General features: G+C 41.7%; 2 protein-coding genes across 2 annotated transcripts in view; one reads left to right on the forward strand and one right to left on the reverse strand.

The window, feature by feature from the left end:
* Positions 1 to 20,536, reverse strand: part of LOC310987047 (unconventional myosin-IXAa-like) — a 183,305-nt gene that overhangs the window by 44,221 nt on the left and 118,548 nt on the right. The window contains exons 10-11 of the mRNA XM_083973193.1: positions 13,356 to 13,472; positions 11,403 to 11,537 (exon numbers count right to left, since the gene is read on the reverse strand). Coding sequence (XP_083829319.1) covers positions 11,403 to 11,537; positions 13,356 to 13,472 — 252 coding nt within the window. The remainder of the gene's footprint in view (positions 1 to 11,402; positions 11,538 to 13,355; positions 13,473 to 20,536) is intronic.
* Positions 1 to 20,536, forward strand: part of crabp1a (cellular retinoic acid binding protein 1a) — a gene marked incomplete at its 3' end in the record, with an annotated part of 415,466 nt that overhangs the window by 24,442 nt on the left and 370,488 nt on the right. The window lies entirely within an intron of this gene.

Here is a 20,536-nt window from a genome sequence, read left to right on the forward strand (position 1 = left end):
CACAGAGGAGGGAGGGAGGAACCATGGTTAGTAAAGATGAATCAGGGATCCTGTTAAAGCAGTTAGAGTAAAGGTCACTGTGTTGGAAGTGCTGACTATTTTTAACCTGAACAGGATTGAGTCAACATTTTTCAGGAATGATGGTCAGAGATGAATAATCACTGTCTGTCACCAAGTGGTGGCACAAGAACGGAGTGGGTGCAGTGCCTTGCTCAAGAGGACGGAAAGAGACAGACAGAACTGAAAGTGACTGTTTTGAGAATCCGTGATTCCTGTGTATGAATCGTCTCCCTGGCATCAGACCAAAAGGTCTTGGGAAGACTGCAACCTATTCAAGAAACTTACTTATTTATGACATTAATACACTTCAATCTTGCATATTTATTTATAAAATACGTATATTCATCTTCCACATTTGCTTCCCAAATCTTTCAATGAATCCTTTACAGTTAACTCTCAGGTCCATTCTTACAATACAAGACACACTGATAAACTTCATCCTCCCTTTTGCCGCACTACACAGTTTTCTTTAGCTTAAAGAGGTTCTTCACTTTGGAATTCTCATCTTCATTTAGTAAAAATATCTTCATCCCTGATTAAAGCAGAAGTAAGCGATCCGGTCGTTTTGGCTAACTTATTGTCAGCCGATGGAGTTAGCAGTCCCCGCCCTCGTCCCTACGTCACCACATTCACGCGCATCCCTTGGCTGCACAGAGAGGACCGCCCCTTTATGCCGTTCTCTCTCCTCATTGGATAAAGGTTGTAGGATACAAGGAAAGTTTTTGAGAGTGACTGACAGACCCGTGTTTCGGACCAAACACTCTACATAAGTGATTGCTGTCGGAAGATATAACTATTTAAGACTTATATTTACACAAAAATTCTGCTTACTTCTGCTTTAACTTTAAGACCAGACTGAAAACCTCTCTGATATATCGACTCCCGACAGTTTCTTTTCCTAGTATAGTTATCATTGGATCATCATCATCTGTACGCTCACCAACTCGTGTGCAGTCGGGGGAGGTGTTTTGTATACAGTAAGCCCATATACTGTATGGTTTTTAACCTCTCCCGCACTTATTATTCTTGATTCATTTCTGTTTTTCTAATTGTCCTTGATTTTTTTGGTGGAAATAAAAAAACAAAACAAAACAAAACAAAACAAAACAATCCCTGCCATGCGAACACCTGTTTGTTAGTCATTTGTAAAACCACAGTCTAACATGTATATGCCCCCAGGGGCCAATGGTGACAATGAGGTATATGAGCCATGTCTTCTTAATACCCCCAGGGGGAGATCCCAGCGAGAGACACCAGTTTCCATACACCTGTCAGCTGGGATTTACATTTGGCAAACGGTTGGAAGGGGTGGTGCGTGACTGATGTCCCCCTCCCCCTGGAAAGCTACTGCTGAGGTACATTTCATCAGAATATGTTGGCGGGGTCCTGCTTCAGTAGCTCTGCAGGTCCCAGTGTGTTGTAACTGCTGCGAAAAGAGCACGCACACTCAGCAAACCTCCCCTGAATAAACACAATTCTGCTTCCTCAGGGTCAGCGCCAGCGATTAAATGAACCTAGCTGGAGAAAAACAGAAGAGAAGGAGGAGCTTTGTATCAGGTAAATCAATAACAAAGATGATTAAAGCGCTTATAGCGGTCCCTGGATACCGAAACGCTCTTCACGTGCTTCAGTGAGATACTGCTAATTGTGCTATTCTTAGAGCCCTGCCAGTAGCCAGATGAAAAGCAGCGGGGTCATTGGTAACAAATGGATTTATCCCTCTTGGAAAGCTTAGGATGTTGAGAAAACGTTATGGCACACTGCCTTTAATGTGGAACGCTGACAAAACGCTCCTCTGAGGAACATGAATGTGCTCAATGCATTTTCATGGCCCTTCACGCAGATACGTCTTTGATATTAATGGGAATTCTGTGCTATTGGTTTTCAGGAGCAAAGAGGCTGAAGGGACCGTCAGACTAACCCTGTGGGGATCACGGCTGTCTGCAGAAAATTTCACGGAGATCCAGCCAGAATTCATTTTTTCCAATATCACAAATCATGGACCAAACTGTCTCTGAAGGTAGCTGAATCTGATATCAGTGCGAGCCAAAGCAGGCAAACTTTATTTATACGGTTTCTTTGCAAAGCAGAAGTTATAAAGATCTTTAGAGGAGAAAGAAAGGAGACTGACAGAGAGATATAATCCTCCAAAACACAAAATGTGAAGTCATAAACAAATAAAACAAGTTGGTTTTTAAATGCTCTTTGACTAATCTCAAAATTTTAAGAGGTTTCCTTTAAACTCAAGGAGTAAGTTATACAAATAGATTATTTATAGATCACCTTTCACAGATGAAACAAGGTCCAGCACCTCAGGTGTTACAGCAGGTTCAAAGGGGTGAGTAGGTTTTGTTCAGTATCTTTTCTAAGAGCCTGATTGGTTACAATAGGGAGGATGTGGGTCAGCAGCGTATTGGGGTGTTTCACCATGCAACACTCTAAATGTGAACAGTATTTTATACAAGGAGGAGGAGGAGGAGGAGGAAATTGGTGAGATGGTGAGATGTAATGTTTGGAGACAGTTAAAGGGATATTTCAACATTTTAACAAATCGCCCATTGCCATAATCCCTATAGTCATAGCAGTAGGTTCGTTACCTTTAATTGTCGGTGCAAGCTGTTCTTCAATCGGCGGGGCAGAGATACGAGCTGCTCAGCTAACGCTACGGAGGCATATGGTATTTTCACCTTTCCCTCATCAAACTCATCAAATACACAATCCAACAACTCCAAAACGCTCTCGTGGACAAATTTTGACCTGCACATTCACCACACTATGAAATAATAATGGAACATTATGAGACAAAGTTGTTTTCGAGGTAAATGTGTAACCGAAACTACATTTCAGACACAGCTGCTCGGCAGAGTATTTGCTTAATGTGTCGTAATGTTACATAATTATACGTTATTATTTCACAGCGTGGTGAATGTGCAGGTCACAACTTGTCCACCAGAGCATTTTGGAGTTGTTGGATTGTGTATTTAGTTTGATGAGGGAAAATTAGAAATACCATGCAGCTTGCGTCTCTCCCCCACTGATCTCAAAACAGCTTCGACAATTAAAGGTAATGAACCTACTCCTGAAGGTATTAGTAATAGGTGAATTTGCTAAAATGTTGAATTATCCCTTTAAAGAAGTTTGACTCGGACAGGTAAAATAGGAAAAACACTAATCAGTGTACCTAAAGATGTCATGTGCTGATATCACAACAGTAGAAACGGTATGTGACTGTTACTGCAGCTATTCAACTAACTGAAAGTAACTCAGTGGTAAATACGACTGTGTGACTTAATTTATGTGTGGTATTTACAGTATGTACATACTATTTATATTTCAAGGTGTTGCGGTGTCTCTACATGTGCATGCTGATATCCCTTTGCATATTTCTACAGGAGTGTGCATGTGCTTTTGAACTGCCATTATGGTAATGAAGGAAGATATGCAAAACATTTTCACAATCGGTTGGAACACATGCTGCACAACTACTACAGCGAGACAGGGGTGAAGTATTCAGAGCAGCATACTTGAGCGCATGCGGCACGTCTGCCCTCTCCTCTCCGCCTTTTTTTAGGCCGCTGCATAACTGTCAAGGCATTCAGAACATGTGGCATGTTTGGTTTCATCCAGAGGTTGAACCGGATCGAGCAAAAACGAAAACAGAGCCGTAAAAAGAAGTCGCGTGCGTCCGCTTTTGTTCAGCTCCCATCAAGGCGAGCGCCGACTCGCGACCGACTCGGGTCATCTGGCTGACTTCAGTTGTGTCTGTGTGAGAGTTTGTGACTCAGAGACAAAGATAATGAGATGCAGACGTGCAGATAGGGAGATAAATGCACAGACTCATCAGACATTTTATTATATATTTACAAACAGGGCAAAGCTGTGACTCAGTGTGTGAAGCATGCACAGATGCTGGTTCAGTTACGGTTCGAGCGCGCCGACTGAGAGACGTTGTTTCATCATTGTGTGTGTCAGACATGTTGGGTCCAGCAGAGAAGTAACAGCTGCTTCGGGATCTGTTTTCGTCTCTGTTGCTGCAACAATCTAAAACTGAGCTCAAACAGCCAGATATCAGTCAATAAGTCGGACAAGGAAGACAACAACAGCACAGTTTGTTTTACTCTTAAAGCAGTCTCCCATATAAAGGAGCAGATTCTAAGTAAGAAACAGGCCCATGAACCAATCAGAAGGGAGGATGCTCTGAGCCTCTCCTCTTCTCTTCGGTTTCTGAGTCAGGTAAAACACTCAAGAGAAGCCAAATCAAAATTACAGAAGTCCTGATGGCTGAAGTCCTGAAGGAACTATGCAGGATTTTTAGCTTCAGAGACCTAGTGCTGGTTAAATCAATGACTTGTAACTTGTTCCAGGGAGAATAGAGGCTCTCTGTCTTCCACCTAGCGTCTCTTGGCTGAAAACCAACCTTGTAAGATCAGAGCCTCCGACCCGGTATCCTAGCTCCCGGCACCGTGACACAAACACGCCCCGTAACCCGTAATCTCTATGACAGATAAGACTACTCAAATATACACATGGTAACATTGTAGATGATAAATAACCTTATCCACCTCTCCATGGATTGATTTCTCGCCGGCTTCATTGTAAACAAATGCACCTGGCCGGGAGGAAGGTTAACAACACAGAGGAACCGGACTTACATAGTTCCCCTTTAAGGCTCAGTATCTGAACACAGACTATGTGTATGACTTTTATACTTTCAGGGTTTTAATAAAGACCAGATTTGTAATCACAAGAGATATGGAAATCTCTATTTTTACAGTATGTGACCTTCATCACTGTGTTTTAGAGACCAATAAAGTTTCATAAAGGTTCGGTTAGAAATCATTGAGTAAATCCAAACCTCTCTGAATGGATGGATTCCACCTATACCTACTGTACATACCTTTCTCTAATTGGAGTGAATTGACCCTTTAAAGTGTTTAGTGAAGACAGTCTGAGAGACACAACAGATGTTGGGGGATAGAACAGACATAAACAGATGACATAAGCCAAGACTTAAACCAATCTGTGAGCAATAAAAGCCCTAAAGCTTCCTGTTGCTGTGAAGAAAGCTGGGAGTTGTGTTGCGGTCGGTAAGGATTTGTGGCCGTTGGTCCGTCCATTAGTCAAGTCTGTGTCTGTTCTCTGCTGCGTAACGCAGTGCAGCATTAGACGGGCCTGAATTGTGTTTGGCTGGACGCCCTGGCGTAGAGGTGAGGGAGGTTGTGCGTATTTGTGTGCAATTCTGTATCTCCCCTCCTATCTCTGTATTCCTTCTCTCTTTCTCTCCCTGGCTCCCCGAGCGCCCGTCTCTCTCTTGTTATGACAGCAGAGTGTTTTTATTGAGCGGACGGGAGGAACTGTGGTGCAATCGTGGGAGCTGGAGCCGGTTCTGGTGGTTTTAAAAGCAAAAGGAGAGAAGGAGATGTAGAAACTGACGTGCACGCTTGTGTGTTGTCACTCGGCGTGCTCTGTGAGTGGGTTTTGCTTTTAGTGGTCAAGTGCAACCGGGACTCTGTCGTGCAGCGGGACTCACAAAGACGATGTCAAAGGAGTGAGAGTGAGCTGGGGGCGGAGGACCTGGAAAATCTGCATCAAAATGTCAACTTAGCTTTTTCTGATGTCTGAATAATTAACTGCTGTTTTATCAGTGTGCCCATTTTAAAGTCCTGGACTTCCTGTCGAGGACAGGGGAACTCAGTTATTAAGAACAGCACTGGCACTTTGCTGCTGACCTCTTAATAAACTCAACAACAGGAGTCTTCCAGCTCTGTCAGGTGGTGGTGGATGTTGTTATTCCTACACTGAGTCAGTATGATATCTCACCAGTTAAACGTGATACAGTGTTTGCCTAAGGCGGTGGCTGTTGTGTGTTTTCTCATTTAGCTTCGGCTGCTTTTCTGAAGGTAAACACACACTGCTGATAAGACCAACTGATTGGCTGAAGGGGAGGGGGGGGGAATCCCCCTGATGGAAGGTCAGATCAACAGGTTTTTCATCATTAAACCAACATGATCAAGAACTCTACAACAAGAAGCAAGAAGAATTTAAAGGGATAGTTCAATATTTTGGCAAATACGCCTATTGCCAAAATCCCTATAGCAGTAGGTTCATTACCTTTAATTGCCGGTGCAAGCTGTTTTGAGATCGGCGGGGCAGAGACGCGAGCTGCTCATGAATCGGTGCTTTCGCCTTTCCCTCAAAACTCATCACATACACAATCCAACAACGCTTAAATGCTCTTGTGAAGAAATGATGACCTGCACATTCGACACGCTGTGAAATGATGACATATATGAAGCAAATAATCGGAACTACTTGAGTTTTTGAAATCACTCTGCCCAGTCCTGTGTCTAGAATGTAGGTCCGGCTATGCATTTGCCTCGAAAACAACTCTGTCTTGTAATGTAACATGATTATTTCATAGTGTGGTGAATGTGCAGGTCACAACTTGTCCACCAGAGCGTTTTGGAGTTGTTGGATTGTGTATTTGGTGAGTTTGATGAGGGAAACATGGAAATACCGTTCACCTCCATTGTGTTCACTGAGCAGCTAGCATCTCTGCCCCGTGGATCTCAAAACAACATGCACCGATAATGAAAGGTAATGAACCTACTGCTATGACTATAGGGATTATGGAGATAGGAGAAGTTGTCAAAATGTTGAACTATCCCTTTAAACTTATCACCTCTAAGTCAAGAGCATAATGTCTTCATTATCTGGTAATCTCATGCAGGCTGAGAAGCGTTCTGTGTCTTCTTCAGGCAACTGAACGTCGGCTGATCTGAGGTCAGCGGTTAAAGGCTCCATACAATACAGCAGTGAAGGTGCCGAGAGCCGTCTCCACTGATGACGTCAAAGCGAGGCCAGAGGGGGCCCGCGGTGCCGCCTGCACCGCTTTATTCAAACAAACACAAATCAGCAGAGATCTGGCGACCCTGGATTAGGAAGCTATACGGAGCGGCCTCGCAGAGGGCAGGGGCCCCCGCCGCTCGGGGTCCACCTCAGCTGTTGTCCTGTCAAATAAACTCAGCCACGGCAGAGAGCCAAAGGTTTGAGGACCCCGGTGATTAAAGGATAATAAACGTGAACTCTGCTAAATCAATAGCGGGCACCGTACTGAGAGGGGCCGGCGTCTCAGCAGCACTTTGACACTTATTAGCTGAACATAACACAGGAACAAACCTTCATGTGGAAGCTTCAATCAAAACAGAGATAAGGAGCACCTGCCTTCACGGGACGACTAAGATAAAAAACTTAAAAGAAAGGCAGGTGGACGCTTGTCAATGATTTGAGTCTCTCCTTTAAAGTGAATGTAAGGCTGGCTGAAAATACACTTAGATAAATATCACACCAGTTAATAAAGCAAACAACGTGTTTCGTGTGTAATTACTCGTCAGTCAATACAGATGAGAAAGCATACATGTATATTATTAAAAACAGGTCAGTTATTATCTTTCACGGAATAAAGGCTCAGTTTAAAGCCCAGTTTATTTGTTGCTCATTCATTTATTGTTGGAAACGGTTCTTCATTTATGCTGAATTGTTTGTCTATAGATAGATTTCACTTCTTATGCTCCGAGTAAAAGTGGAGGTGGTACGAGCCGAGCATATTGTAATAATAACTAAATGGTGATTTTTGTTTTTCTAATAATGAACTAAATCGTATGGTTGTTTCCACCAACATTTACAGACCTTTGATATGAAGTGATGACAGAAAAAAACAAAACAAAGAAACCCCAGTTCTATTGGGATGAGTATGTACTATTTCACCTCGATGGTGACTATTTATCAAAAGTAATGGCACTGAGAGACACAGAGAGTAAGCTCTCCTCGTGACGTGTCCACACAAATCCTTATTGAAAATCAAAAAGACTGGCGAGCAGCTATTGCACAAAAAAATATCTAAACAATATCTGCAGTGATTCAGTGATGGTAATGATGATAATGATGAGCGGCAACAAAAGGTATCGGAGCTCTACTAACTCCCTTTGTCTAAACTCCCACTGCCGCCAAGTGAACAGGTAAAAGGAAAAAAAGAAAACACACCCATCTATCCATCAACGCAATGATGCAATAAATGGAGCCCAACCAGATATATAAACACAAGCAAAACACATGTTAGCTCCTACACTTATACTTATTCTTACTTATTTTGAGCTACCTGATGATAATACAATGATAATGCATCAGTTATTGTTTTATAAGTGCAAAATCTATCCCTGCCTTTGACCCTATGTGCTTTTGACCAGATTCTGACACTATTTTTTTTTCAACATGTAAAAACTAAAAACTCAGTGTAATTTTAAATAATATAATTTTTTTTATGTAAAAGCTTAAACATTAAGTTCCCTCTGTTGACATATGGCAGAGAAGCTGTATGTTGATCAATGAGCAATGTGACAAACCAACACTGCTTTATTCTGTTAAATGTTAGAATGGTTCCTCTACCTAACCCAGCTTTTAACATGTATTATGGGATATTCTGTAATTGTATGTTGGTGTTAACAGTTTAGGAGGCATTTGCTTCCTATGTTTCGGGCTCAACTGGTATTTTGTGCAGTTTGATTTTAACGTTGTCCTTGCATGACTGCCTGTTTCAGCAGTAGAAAATCTAGATGTAGAATTAAAGGCCCAAAGTGCTCAACTGTCAATTTTTGATTTAATGCACAACCAACCTGTTTGCTGGCACATGTTACATCCTGCTGTGTGTGTTGTACAGTATGTGTGTGCGTATGTGTGAGAGTTTGTGTGTGTGTGTGTGTGTGTGTGTGTAGAGCCTGAGGGCTAACTGTCAGAAACAGATAACAGAACTATTAGCACGGCCCGATCGGTCTGTGATCTCCATTGAGGGTGAAGGGACGTTATTGCACTCGTTTACTGAAACGCTGCTCTTTTTTTTCCCTCTCTGTTCCTTCTCCTTGTTTAGCCTTCAGCGCTGGGCCCGCCTGCTGAGTTGCCACAGCCTATCACGGTTCAGTAAGAGGGAGAGGAGAGCCGACAGCTACTGAGACACAGTCCAACTGATTGAGACTCATTATCTCTCAAAAAATGTCTCCCTTTCTCTCTCTCTCTCTCTCTCTCTGTCTATCTCTGTCTCTGTGTTCTTCCCTCTGAGTGCTTCCTCACTTGTACTATGGATACAATGTGAAAAAAATAAAACACACACAGAATAGTAAGTGGTTTGGCAGTTGGTCTCTGAATAAATGAGCATAATGAATATATAATATTGCTGGTCAGGGATTAGTGGGTCAGTAGTGGTACATGTGAGTGGGGGAGTGATGCTGGAGCTGACGTCTGTCTGATCCGCACGGCTCTGAGTGTGAGAGAAACTGTGATGAAATAACTCGAAAAAAGAGGCGCCCAGAATAAACAAAAAACCTACAGTACTAACTAACCAGAAAAAAAACACACACAACCTAAAAGAAAAACCCTCAGCCGAGCTAAAAGTACTGCCCTTGTTAGTGGCACTTAGCTGTCAGAAAACCTCCTGCTCTGTGTGACTCCTGCACTCTAACCCAGCCTGTCAGCCTGTTCTGGTCATTCAGCAATTTCCCCTGACCTCTACTTTAATGGATATGCATGCTAACTTAACCTAACGCTATAATTACAGCTGCTTGCACTGTAATGTGTGTGTGTGTTTGTGTGTGTGGTGGGGCACAAAGCACTTACACAAGGGAATTTAGAACTTGCAAAGACTGGTTGCTTGCAGATGTCCTTAATAACTAAGCTACATAATTCCTGGAATACATTGAACATAATGGTGTGATGGTGTATGACACAGGAAGATACATGTTGTGTGTTCGATAGAAGCAAACCGACACCCTTCATCCTCTATGCACTCAGTAGCTGCTCTGCAGGCAGCACAGCAAGGCTAAGAAATACTTTGAGGAAGCAAAGGCTGTTTGTTGAAATACAACAGCCAGAGTGTGTTTGAGGACTTACAAAGTAGCTACAACTGCATACAGGTGTCACATAAAGACTTTTGTGGCTCCAGAGGGAGCTGCTCAAACTCTGATAGACTGTTTCAAGTGATGCTACTTCAGGTAGCCTTGTTTGTATGTCATTAAAATACTACTTTTCATTTGTTTTACCCTTTTATTTTATTTTATGTAATTTTATTTTATAACCACTGTAAACTGGAGTATCTTACATACGTTCTTTGATGTAGATGACAATCCGATTGTGCAGAGCCTACGTTTTTGTTGACTTGTCTTGTCTTTTTCATGTTGTAGATGTATAAATGTACTGGTTTTAAATGTGGACCCCAGGAAGACTAGCGGCGCTCTAGAGCAGCTAATGGGGATCCGAACAAATAAAACTAAAACTTATGATAGGTTGAAAACATCAGAAAATGTTAGGCTACTGTTATTGAAAAATGAATCCAGGCTGTTAACTCATCAACATGCAGAGCTACAACTACAACCTGCTGTTGGGGAAACTCCTTGGTCCAAATTACACCACTAATGTTTTACATGAGACATTTGTACATTGTTACAGATTCTATCAAATTCCATTGAGAAACTGTGATAAATTATTTTTTTTCTGCCACTGGCTGCATCTGTTGCCATAGCGACCACTGCTGGCACGTTCAATGGGAGTTACTGATTAATCTGTACCACTCTATCACCACTCTGATGTGACTAAGCAAATATTGACGAGCGCACAGTACTCTCCAAATGCCCTGGAATATGTTTACTCTTTTAATTACAGCTGTGCTGTGATTTGTCAATTGTATATTTCCGTTTAGCTGATGAGATGCTAATTTGATGCTAATAGCTTTGATAATATTAGCTTTAATGGCTTTAATTTGGCAATGTTTTTATGTTTTTATGCAACTAATTTGACACTGAATCCAGTTTTCCTGTTGTTGTACTACAGAGCATTAAAGGCCATGTGTTCGTGTTTAACCAAGCAGCATTACAAAAGCAGCTCCTCTCTGTGTGTTAACCTTATTGTTAGCCTACTACATTCATTCCACTGAAGAGGAAGTGGCTGGTGTTCACCAGTGTGACGTGTGATGGAGAACTACAAAGGTCCTGCATTTGAATGGGAAGCTAGAAGCTGCCATTCTTTACTCCACCAGCTACAACAATCAACAGCATGAAGGCATTTCAGAGGAATATGCAGCAGCCATAATAATGTGACGCCAGGGCATCAACCGACGTCATTAAATACCAAGGCACAGCGCACCAGATCACGTATGAATGTTGTAAATGTTTCATGGTGGCAGTAATACGCATAATGCAATGATGTGTTATCAGGAGCAGCACAATAATCATTGTCGGAAAGGAAATGGAAAGCAAAAGAAAAGAAAGGAAAGATAAGGTACAGTAATATCACTCTACCTGCTCTAATTTAAAGATGTGTTGATTGAAGTAGTGCTGGAGTCGCTCATTCGCAAAGTTGATGCAGAACTGCTCAAAGCTGTTGTTTTCATAGTCCTCGAAGCCAAAGATGTCGAGCACCCCTATGGACAGGATCTGATGGAAATACATAGATGGTTAATTTTCTCATGTGTAATTTATAAATTTATGAAAAACTGTAAACATCAGTAAAAATATATGATTCTTTATCATCTCTTATCATCATTCTCATTCTGTTTCTTTTTATATCCCGTCCTTCACAGTGTCAGAGTCCCAGATGCCCTTTGGGTGTCAGTTAGATTCATGTCATCATGTATCATTAATATTCACCATCTGACAGAGGCAAAAAAAAGGCCTTTAATTATGAAATGGACAGTAAAGGCCGTATCCAGTTTAATTTAAGTGTAATGCAAATGTATTATACAGTGTTTTATTACTCCCTGAGGGACAGTTTTTCATTCTGGTATAAAAACATACAGCCCATAAACACACAGGGGCTCATGTAGGCTGTTATCTGCACATAAGAACAAATGACCTTGACAGAAAGTGCAACCTCATCGCCCCCCCCCCCCCCCCAACAAACACAGACAGAAGATGACGTCAGTGCCAACACACACACACACACACACACACACACATGCAGATAGATAGTGCACTGGGACAGCAGAAGTCCAGAGGGGGTAAACTGAGCTGAAGGGAACTTGATGCCATCTGGCCAAATGTTCCTGGCATGCACACACACACACACACACACACACACACACACACACACACACACACACACACACACACACACACACACACACACACACACACACACACACACACACACACACACACACACACACACACACACACACACACACACACACACAGAGAGAGAGAGAGAGAAAGAGAGAGAGAGATCTGTTTTCTAATCCTTTAGATGCCCCCACTGGGTAAGACTTGCCAGCTGCCACTCCAACACTCACACATGAGCACACACACACACAAAATGGTAGTTTATATGACACCACTTGGGAGTGACATAAGACAGAACTGAGACTTGACTGACACACAGACAGATGTGGTTGACAGACAGACAGGCAGACAGACAGACAGCAGCAGGATGTGGAGCATAAATTGGACAAATGAAGATGAGGACGGACACACAGAAAGAACAAAGGGAAGACATGCACAGGACAACTGGAAGACGGGTGTAACATGACTGTAATACGATGAGGAGTCGGTAAACAGGACTCCTAAGCCTGCTTACATAGTGGCAGGCTGTTGCACAACTAAAATAAATGGTACACGGATAATGATGTGGATAAATGAACCTTGGTATTACAACACTGGAGCAATCACACCATTACTCTCTATAATATTAAGAGTCAAAATGTTGGATGATTATTTAGTAATCAAACATATTATAAGTGAGTATTGTAATATCCAGATCCAGGCTAGCTACAAAAATGGACAACTGTGATGAGTTAACTTGAAGTAAAAGAACAGGATGAGACCTAAACAGTGACAGATTCAGGTAAAATCAGATTAAAAGCAATGCTGAGACAGAAATCCTTCAAGCCTTTGTATGGCTTGTTGGATCGGTTACAGAACTAGAATGAAACAGAACAGATTCAAACTGTTTGCCTTTCTAGAAAACTGTCTGGCTCAGCTATTCATTACATGACATTACAACATTGTCTCTAAAAAAAATCACATGATTACTCTTTACTCAGCTATTACTCAAGATCGGACATCACACTGTATGTTACCATGTCAGCAACAGCGATGGTGTATTGACACACTTAATAATTTCTTTTCTTTCATAATACTGTAGGTGTATTTGCTTCCATGTTGTCTATTCCACTGTTTGTGTTGAATTGTTCTGTTGGGTCATTGGAGCAGCAGCAGTGTAGATGTGTTTCTGTCTTATGCGTTTGTCTTTCCCACCTTTGAATTGTCCTCCAGGTCTCTGTTGTTTAGCAGGGCGTGGTTGGTCCTGAACACGATCCAGTCGAACAGCGCGCTGTACAGAGACTTGGCCATGGAGTCCCTCACCGTGCCCGCCTAGACACACACACACACACACACACACAGAGGATGTCAGTATATTCCTAATCTTTAACGTATGGATCTCTCTGAATGTGTTTTATCACTCAGAGCCTGGTTGAAGTGACTCCCCTCTGTGTTCAAAGGCTTAAGAGGGAACGCTTCTGCTACAAATAAAACCTTTTTATACCTTTCGTCTTCTGCAGCACAAAGTGACACCGTGCCATGGCTACTGCTGCTGGTTTTTGCCTTAAGAGCCGTCACATGCAGCATATGATAGAAACCTGCTGACTTCACCACATCAAATCCAAACACCTGCCAAATGCAGTAGATTAGGCCCCGGTAAGAAGACAAAAACAACATTAATGTCCCCTCTTGCTTCTCTGGAACTGGATCAGTGTCATATTAAATGTGTGAAGTGGGCAGACGAGAGGTCTAATGAACTCCACACACGGGCAGCAGCTGAGTCATCAGTCAGGACTGAGTCAGAGCAGATCTACTGTAGAAACCACATGGAAGAGTGGAGAGCAGAGATGGGATGGATCAGGAATGTGTTTTTAATCACAATAGAGATGGTCAATAATTTGGGTCAATGTAACATATCAAAGAAAAAAAAGGCCAACTGTTTGCAGTTTTAGATGATTGTGAAATGAATATCTTTTGGTTTTGGTTTGTTGATTGGACAAAAGATGGAAGATGAGAAATAGCTTATTTACGTGTATTGGATGAGAAAATACTCAAATCACTCTCATATGCTAAATACAGTAAGAATAGAGCTAGGAGATGATTAGCCTTAATACTGGAAGAAGAATGATACAGCCTTTCTTATACAGTATATCCCTCAGTAAAGATAGCACATTCAATTTTTACTCACTAACATACCTTGCTGGTTTATATCATACAAACTGAAAACGAAAATGCGAAAAAAAAAAAAAAAAAAAAAAAAAAACATTAAGCCAGGTTAGCTGCCCCACCTCCCTCCTTCAGCTATGATGGCAGGCTTACAGTAGTTAACCTTCCTCTTGTGTTAGGGTCGCTACTGACCCATTTTTATTGCATACAAGTACCACATAATAAAGTTTATTGCATCAAGGCTTTTTGACTTTGTCAGGAACCCAATATTTAAACAAAATAAAACTTTTTTTTCACAAAATTCTAAAACGCTCTGGTTAAAATTATGATATTTGTGTTTTTGGGGTCGGTTGCAAAACCAACATTTTCATGGATAAGGAAGCCTAACAACTTAACCAAGAGATGAGAAACAAATGGGATGATAAATAATTGTTTTTAATGTGTTTTACAGCTCATTTAGGACTCAGGTCAAAACTGACCCTAACACGAGATGGTAGCAGAAAGCTGACAAGAGGACGGTTCAATTGAAGTCAAGGGTATACTGACAAAAAAGGCCCAGGGGCCCATACACAAAGTATTAAAATCTACCTTTTCATGGATAAGGAAGTCTAACAATGTAACCAAGATAAGAAAAACAACTTGAATGAAAAAAAAAGTTTCTAGTGTATTTTACAGCTGATTTAAAAAACGGGTCAAAACTAACCCTAACACAAGAGATGGTAGCAGAAAGCTAACACAAGACGAAGATAATGGCAAGCTAGCTCTAAATTTAGCATAATAACAGCCTGAACTAACTCTCCATCAAAATAACATCTAAGCAGGTTCCATAGATCCAAAATGTATTTATTATTTTGTGACTGTTTCAAATGTCAGGATGTAAACAACACTGTTAGCTAACATCCAGCCAACATGATTCTCTCTCAAAGGAAGATTGATTGGCAGAGCTCAATACGCTGGCATCAATGCACAGAGTCTGCTGGAGACTGTGCTACTGTAATTTAAAGATGGGAAATGCCAAAGGGAGTAACAGCAGCTACTTTGTATTTAGAGCCTGTGTTAAAGCTCCCACACTGCTCACAACTCTGAGTTACTGTTCCTGGTCTGGTAGTCTTGCTGTGTGCGGTGCTGTAATACTTGAGGTGTTTTCAGAGCCAGAGCCTTAAGTGCCTCCAGACCCGCAGATCACTATTTGGACAACTTTTTTATGGATCACTTTTTGATCCATAAAAAACAACAGTGCCAAGACGAGCTATTACGTCTCAACAAGCCAAAGAGCAACTATGCTCTCCTTAGACATGATGAAAGGCATGCTAAGCTAACATAAGCAGACTTAAATGGAGACTTGGACACAGGAGCACGTTCTTTGGCAGCTGGACGTGTTATGATTGAATTGGGGAGTGGAACAAGACAAAAGAGATCTGCTTCAACTGGGTCAAACATTTTCACGCCACCAGCACCACAAGCGTTGTCCAGTTCAACGGCAATCCCCGTGTTAAAGACATATGTTCAGCGTAATCCAATCAGAGAAGATTTCATTTAGCGGAGAAAGAAAAGAGTGAAACTGGACCGGATGTGTGTCAACGTGTTATCTCCACCTAATGTGGGGATATGGAAGAATGTTGCTCATAATTCCAGTAGCATCCACAGACTTACAGGGCACATATTATGGAAATATCACTTTTTGAAGACTCTTTAACATATATCTGGGTGTTTGTCTTGACTTCCGGCCCCCAAAATGTGAGAATGGACAAAAAAATCTGTAATTTTCAGACTCCCTGGGTTGAAATCCATGTGGTTTTGCGAGCTGTTCCCTTGGTTGTCTGGCAATGATGTAAGTTTTCGAATTTGCATAGGACTACCCCTTCTACTGGAGTGGGGTGGGGCAAGCAGTGGTTCATTTGCATTTAAAGGGACAGGCACAGAAACCAGCCGTTCTGAACAGGGTTGTTTTGAGTGGATATAAAGAGCTGTGATGTTTGATCCTTGGGGGAGTTTGACCAAAGCATGTCACAGACATGTCTTTAAAACACCTGGGAACTATTTTAATTTCTGGAAAAGGGGCAGAATATGTCTCCTTTAAAGATTAAGCTGTTCTGGTGACACCTAATGTGTTCATTTGTCACCTTTGTGAAGGTCTGGGTCTTTGTGTCCGCTGACAGAAAATTCCAGCCAATGGAGAGACAGCTCTTTCGTCTCTCTATATCAACAGATGGCTATATACAGAAAAATAGCACCAAGAGTGAATGACACTGACATAATGAAGTGGCAGTTCACTTTGAGCTGGCTGGGGTCACTGCTCAGGTGAAGTGAAGTGAATAGTGGTCTCATATCTCAATCATTTTGCATTTTGTTAGTGATTGTTATGATAAAGACATGTCCTGTGTTTGCGACTCAACATCACCTTTACACTGTTTCACAACCTTCGCTCAGAGGGAAGCAACATGAAGGGGAAATGACCACAGGAAGTTGGTTTGATGATTCCTGAGACAGTAAATAAGAGCTGGCACACACACTCGCTCCACAAGAGCAGAGGGACTGTTCAAAAATGCCTCAAATTGGTTATATAACAATAAAAAAATGAGAGGCCTTTATAGGACACTGTGAACCTGATGGAGCCCCAGTGCGGATGCACTCTCTTTTGAAGGGCTGTTTGAATAACTGCCTGCTGAGGCCACACGCAGCCAACGGCCGTGATGAGGCAAAATTGTGCATTTTAAAAGCTGCCTCTCCGCTCTTGCATTATTGATTGTTTATGGTATTTTTAGCAGGCAGGCCTGTGACGCGCCTCTTCCCACAAAGTTATATAAGCTTGTTACGAATAATACAACGTTTCAGAAGGCATCACGTTTTAAAGGCTTCAGCGGAAACTCGGGGGACTGGCAGATCTTATGCGAACATTTGACATGCCTGCTGAGCGCTCATTGTCTCTGTGTTCACCAAGTAATTCAATTATTTACCACAATGGGAGCAGTTAGGAACTGGGAGGAGGACATGGCTGGAAGCAAATGGGTTGAAAATGTTTTTCTACATGGCCACCCAAGAAACTGACAAAATAATTAGCAGGACTTAATCAGGGACTTTTGTAAACTCTAATGGTCCAGGCTGTTAAACCACCTCTCATCTTGTGATTACGTTTGCGATTACAAGGGTCTGCTGAGGGGAAGCTGTTGTTCTCTCGCTTTCCATCTCTTTCTTTCTTCCGAAAAACCGCGGGAGGTGTGAAACATCAGCATGAGCTCACGCTGCACGTGGCCCGCTAGCTTCCTCGCTGCTGGATTTTTGTGTGGGTTTCGCCACAATATGCCAATCTGCATGTGTTTTAAATTAGCATTTATGTAGTTGGTGTTTTTGTCCATCCATGTGTGTACATGTGCGTGTGTGTGTGCCTCAGTCTATCATTTTACAATTCCCCAGCAGCGGGTCGTCACCTCTACACCCTCCCTGTGAGGCTTAAGCTACTGAGAAACTCTTTCTGATACAAAGTAGCCCCAGTTCCATGAACACAAAGAACTTCCCTTCACCTTCCTCTTGTGCGTCTTTCAGTATATTGTTATTACTTCTTTCAGATTCATTGGAAAACAAAGACTTATTTCTCTATTCACTTTCTCTCTGGGACTATCCACTGTTCTTTTGTCATTGATGTTCAGATTTATTTTATATACAAATACTGATAACAAAAGCCTTCATGCTTTCTGTTGTCCTCATTAGAAATATGGCTCTGTTAAAGGGATAGTTCAGTTTTTCAGAAGTGTAGTTGTACTGTATGAGGTACAAATGTCAAGCAGGAACACTGGAGTTGGTTAGATCCAGATAAACTGCTTTTTTCTTAACCAGCTGATGCACTGTAAAAATATGTATTATGTAGGAAGAGAAAATACACTGTTAGTTAGTTAGGGTCCATTCACAAGTGTTTATCTCTGTTGAGCACTATTAGTTGGTATGAGAGCAGATATACTGTATGTCTACTGCTGATATATTACTTAGGGGTCATTTATAACTTATACAACCCCACTTCAAAAAAACTGAACTATCCCTTTAAGCTGAGGACATGTGAAACCTGTTGTCTTGACTAAATGAGTTTGTGAGAAGTCGAACGAAAGTAGGACAAAATTAGAGGAAGTGTGAAAAGGATGAAAAGCCAGATTCTAAAACTAGAATATTACTGAAACTAAAATAGACGTTTTAACTTAACCACAAAACGCTCTTCTTTAGTCGCAGACTCAGCTCCAGATTCTGGCCTCCTTGTCAACTACAGTCTCCCTCCATGCACTAGGAATTACTTTCACTCTCACTATGACTCTAGAACCAAACCCTGTCTGCTATCCACTGCGTCCCACCTGACTCAACCGGGGTCCGTCTACTCAGGTCAGGGGGTCTGTCTGCTTTGCAGCACGCTGAGGTTCAGTACTGTAGGTCAGACGCCTCATCCAAATCTCCCCATCTCCACTGTGGGCGGACGGGTTTTTTCAGCCTTTCTCGTCCAAGTAGGAAGAAATCATTTCTGAGAAGAACCAGCTCTATCTGCCAGGTTCTTTTTTTTCCACATTTCCTTTGTATAAAAACAGGCGTGTTATGGATTCCACAGGTGGCCTCGGTTCGCTCCCATGGCCCTCGGTCAGATCAGGGCAGGGCTTCGCTTTCGCTATTCTTGTGGCGTACATGTGCGTGTGTATGAGCTCTTTGAGCGAGCACATTTTTTGAAAGTGAGGACATGTTGGCCGATCTTCACTTCACTTCTTCAAAAGGCTGAGGGGCTGAGACGTGGTTTTAGGGTTTAAGGTTAGACTTCGATTATATTAGAGTTAGACTAATACTGTAACTGTGATGGTCATGGTTAGAGTTTGTGGCTTGAGACGGAATTAACAAACACAAACGGACTACATGGAATGGACTACACCTAATTAGATGTATAGTTACACTACGTTTTTCTGCAGGTTAACTTCATCTTCGTCATGTGCATAGCTCAAGTAGTTCAGGTCGTTTTTAGCCATTTTCTGTGTAGTTAACTACTGAAACGTCTGTCCACTGCTCTACTGGAACTGAACCCGACCCGTTTCCCTTTTCTGTCATCCTGACCTCAACCGGACAATGCATTGGTGTGTATGCATGTGTCAAAGCTATAAGAACATTTCTCATTGATTAAACAGTAACCAGATAGATAAGCAAAACATCACTATCAGTATTTTAGTATTTGGTTTCACATTATGCACTGTTACAAAGTGGGAACTTGCAGTATGACTTTTTTGCATTGTAATTTTGGATCACGTGTACACTGTCTTGTACAGTAATTTGTCTACTTTTTCTAAGCAGCTAACTAAACTATACATTTATCCCTGGGGAAATTTTGCTGCAGTAGTAAAAAGCTATTTTCTTGGTCATGTATGAAAATACAGTCATTTTGGGAGAGGGTTTTAAGAGCCATGGGTGAAATTTTTGGATATAATATTCCTAATGATCCTCGGTATATACGTATATCTAGGACTGACACCAGATGATGTAATAGGTAAAGAAGACATACCTGTCCAAGATCCTATCACTTGCAGCTAAAAAAGCCATTACAAGAGGTTGGCTGAGAACTGACCCACCTGGACTGAGCCACTGGCTGGACATTGTAGAAGAAATTTGATCAATGGAACAAATGACCTACAGTCTTCGAATCAAAACAGAGCTGTATGCTGTAAAATGGACAAAATGGCATCTTTATGTGAAAAAGTAGTGTTTATCCCCCTTGTGTTTTTGTATTTCTGTATCTGTTTTTATTGATTGGAAAAAATAAAGTAAAAAAAGAAAAGAAAAAAAGAAGCTATTCTCTGCTGCGTTCAATATCTCTATATTAGTTTTCGATATACAGTATATCTTTAAGTGAATTAAGTGAAAACTGATGACTTCTGCATCCTCTCATGATGGTAGTGGTCAATAACCCCACAGATTACTGTAATCTGGGGACAGTTAACTCAGTTTATAATAGGAGGTTTCTTCTATTGCTCTTTCTTCATCTTTAAAGACAGGAGAGAACTTCCATGACATGACGCTAGAAGCTGGACAGAGGTTATCAGAGCTGCTCATTCCCCTCCTGCCCGCGCAGGACTACTGTAGGTTTCTGATCACACTGTTGCTGAAAAGGGCATTTATGTGTTTGACGTGTATGTGACTGAAGGAGAAAGAGAGTGAAAGAGACAGAGACAAACAGACAGACCCAGGATCTGGTTTCTGGCCGCTGTACTGTATAT

Source organism: Trachurus trachurus, assembly GCF_905171665.1.
Source record: "Trachurus trachurus genome assembly, chromosome: 6".
Classification (NCBI taxonomy): Eukaryota; Metazoa; Chordata; class Actinopteri; order Carangiformes; family Carangidae; genus Trachurus; species Trachurus trachurus.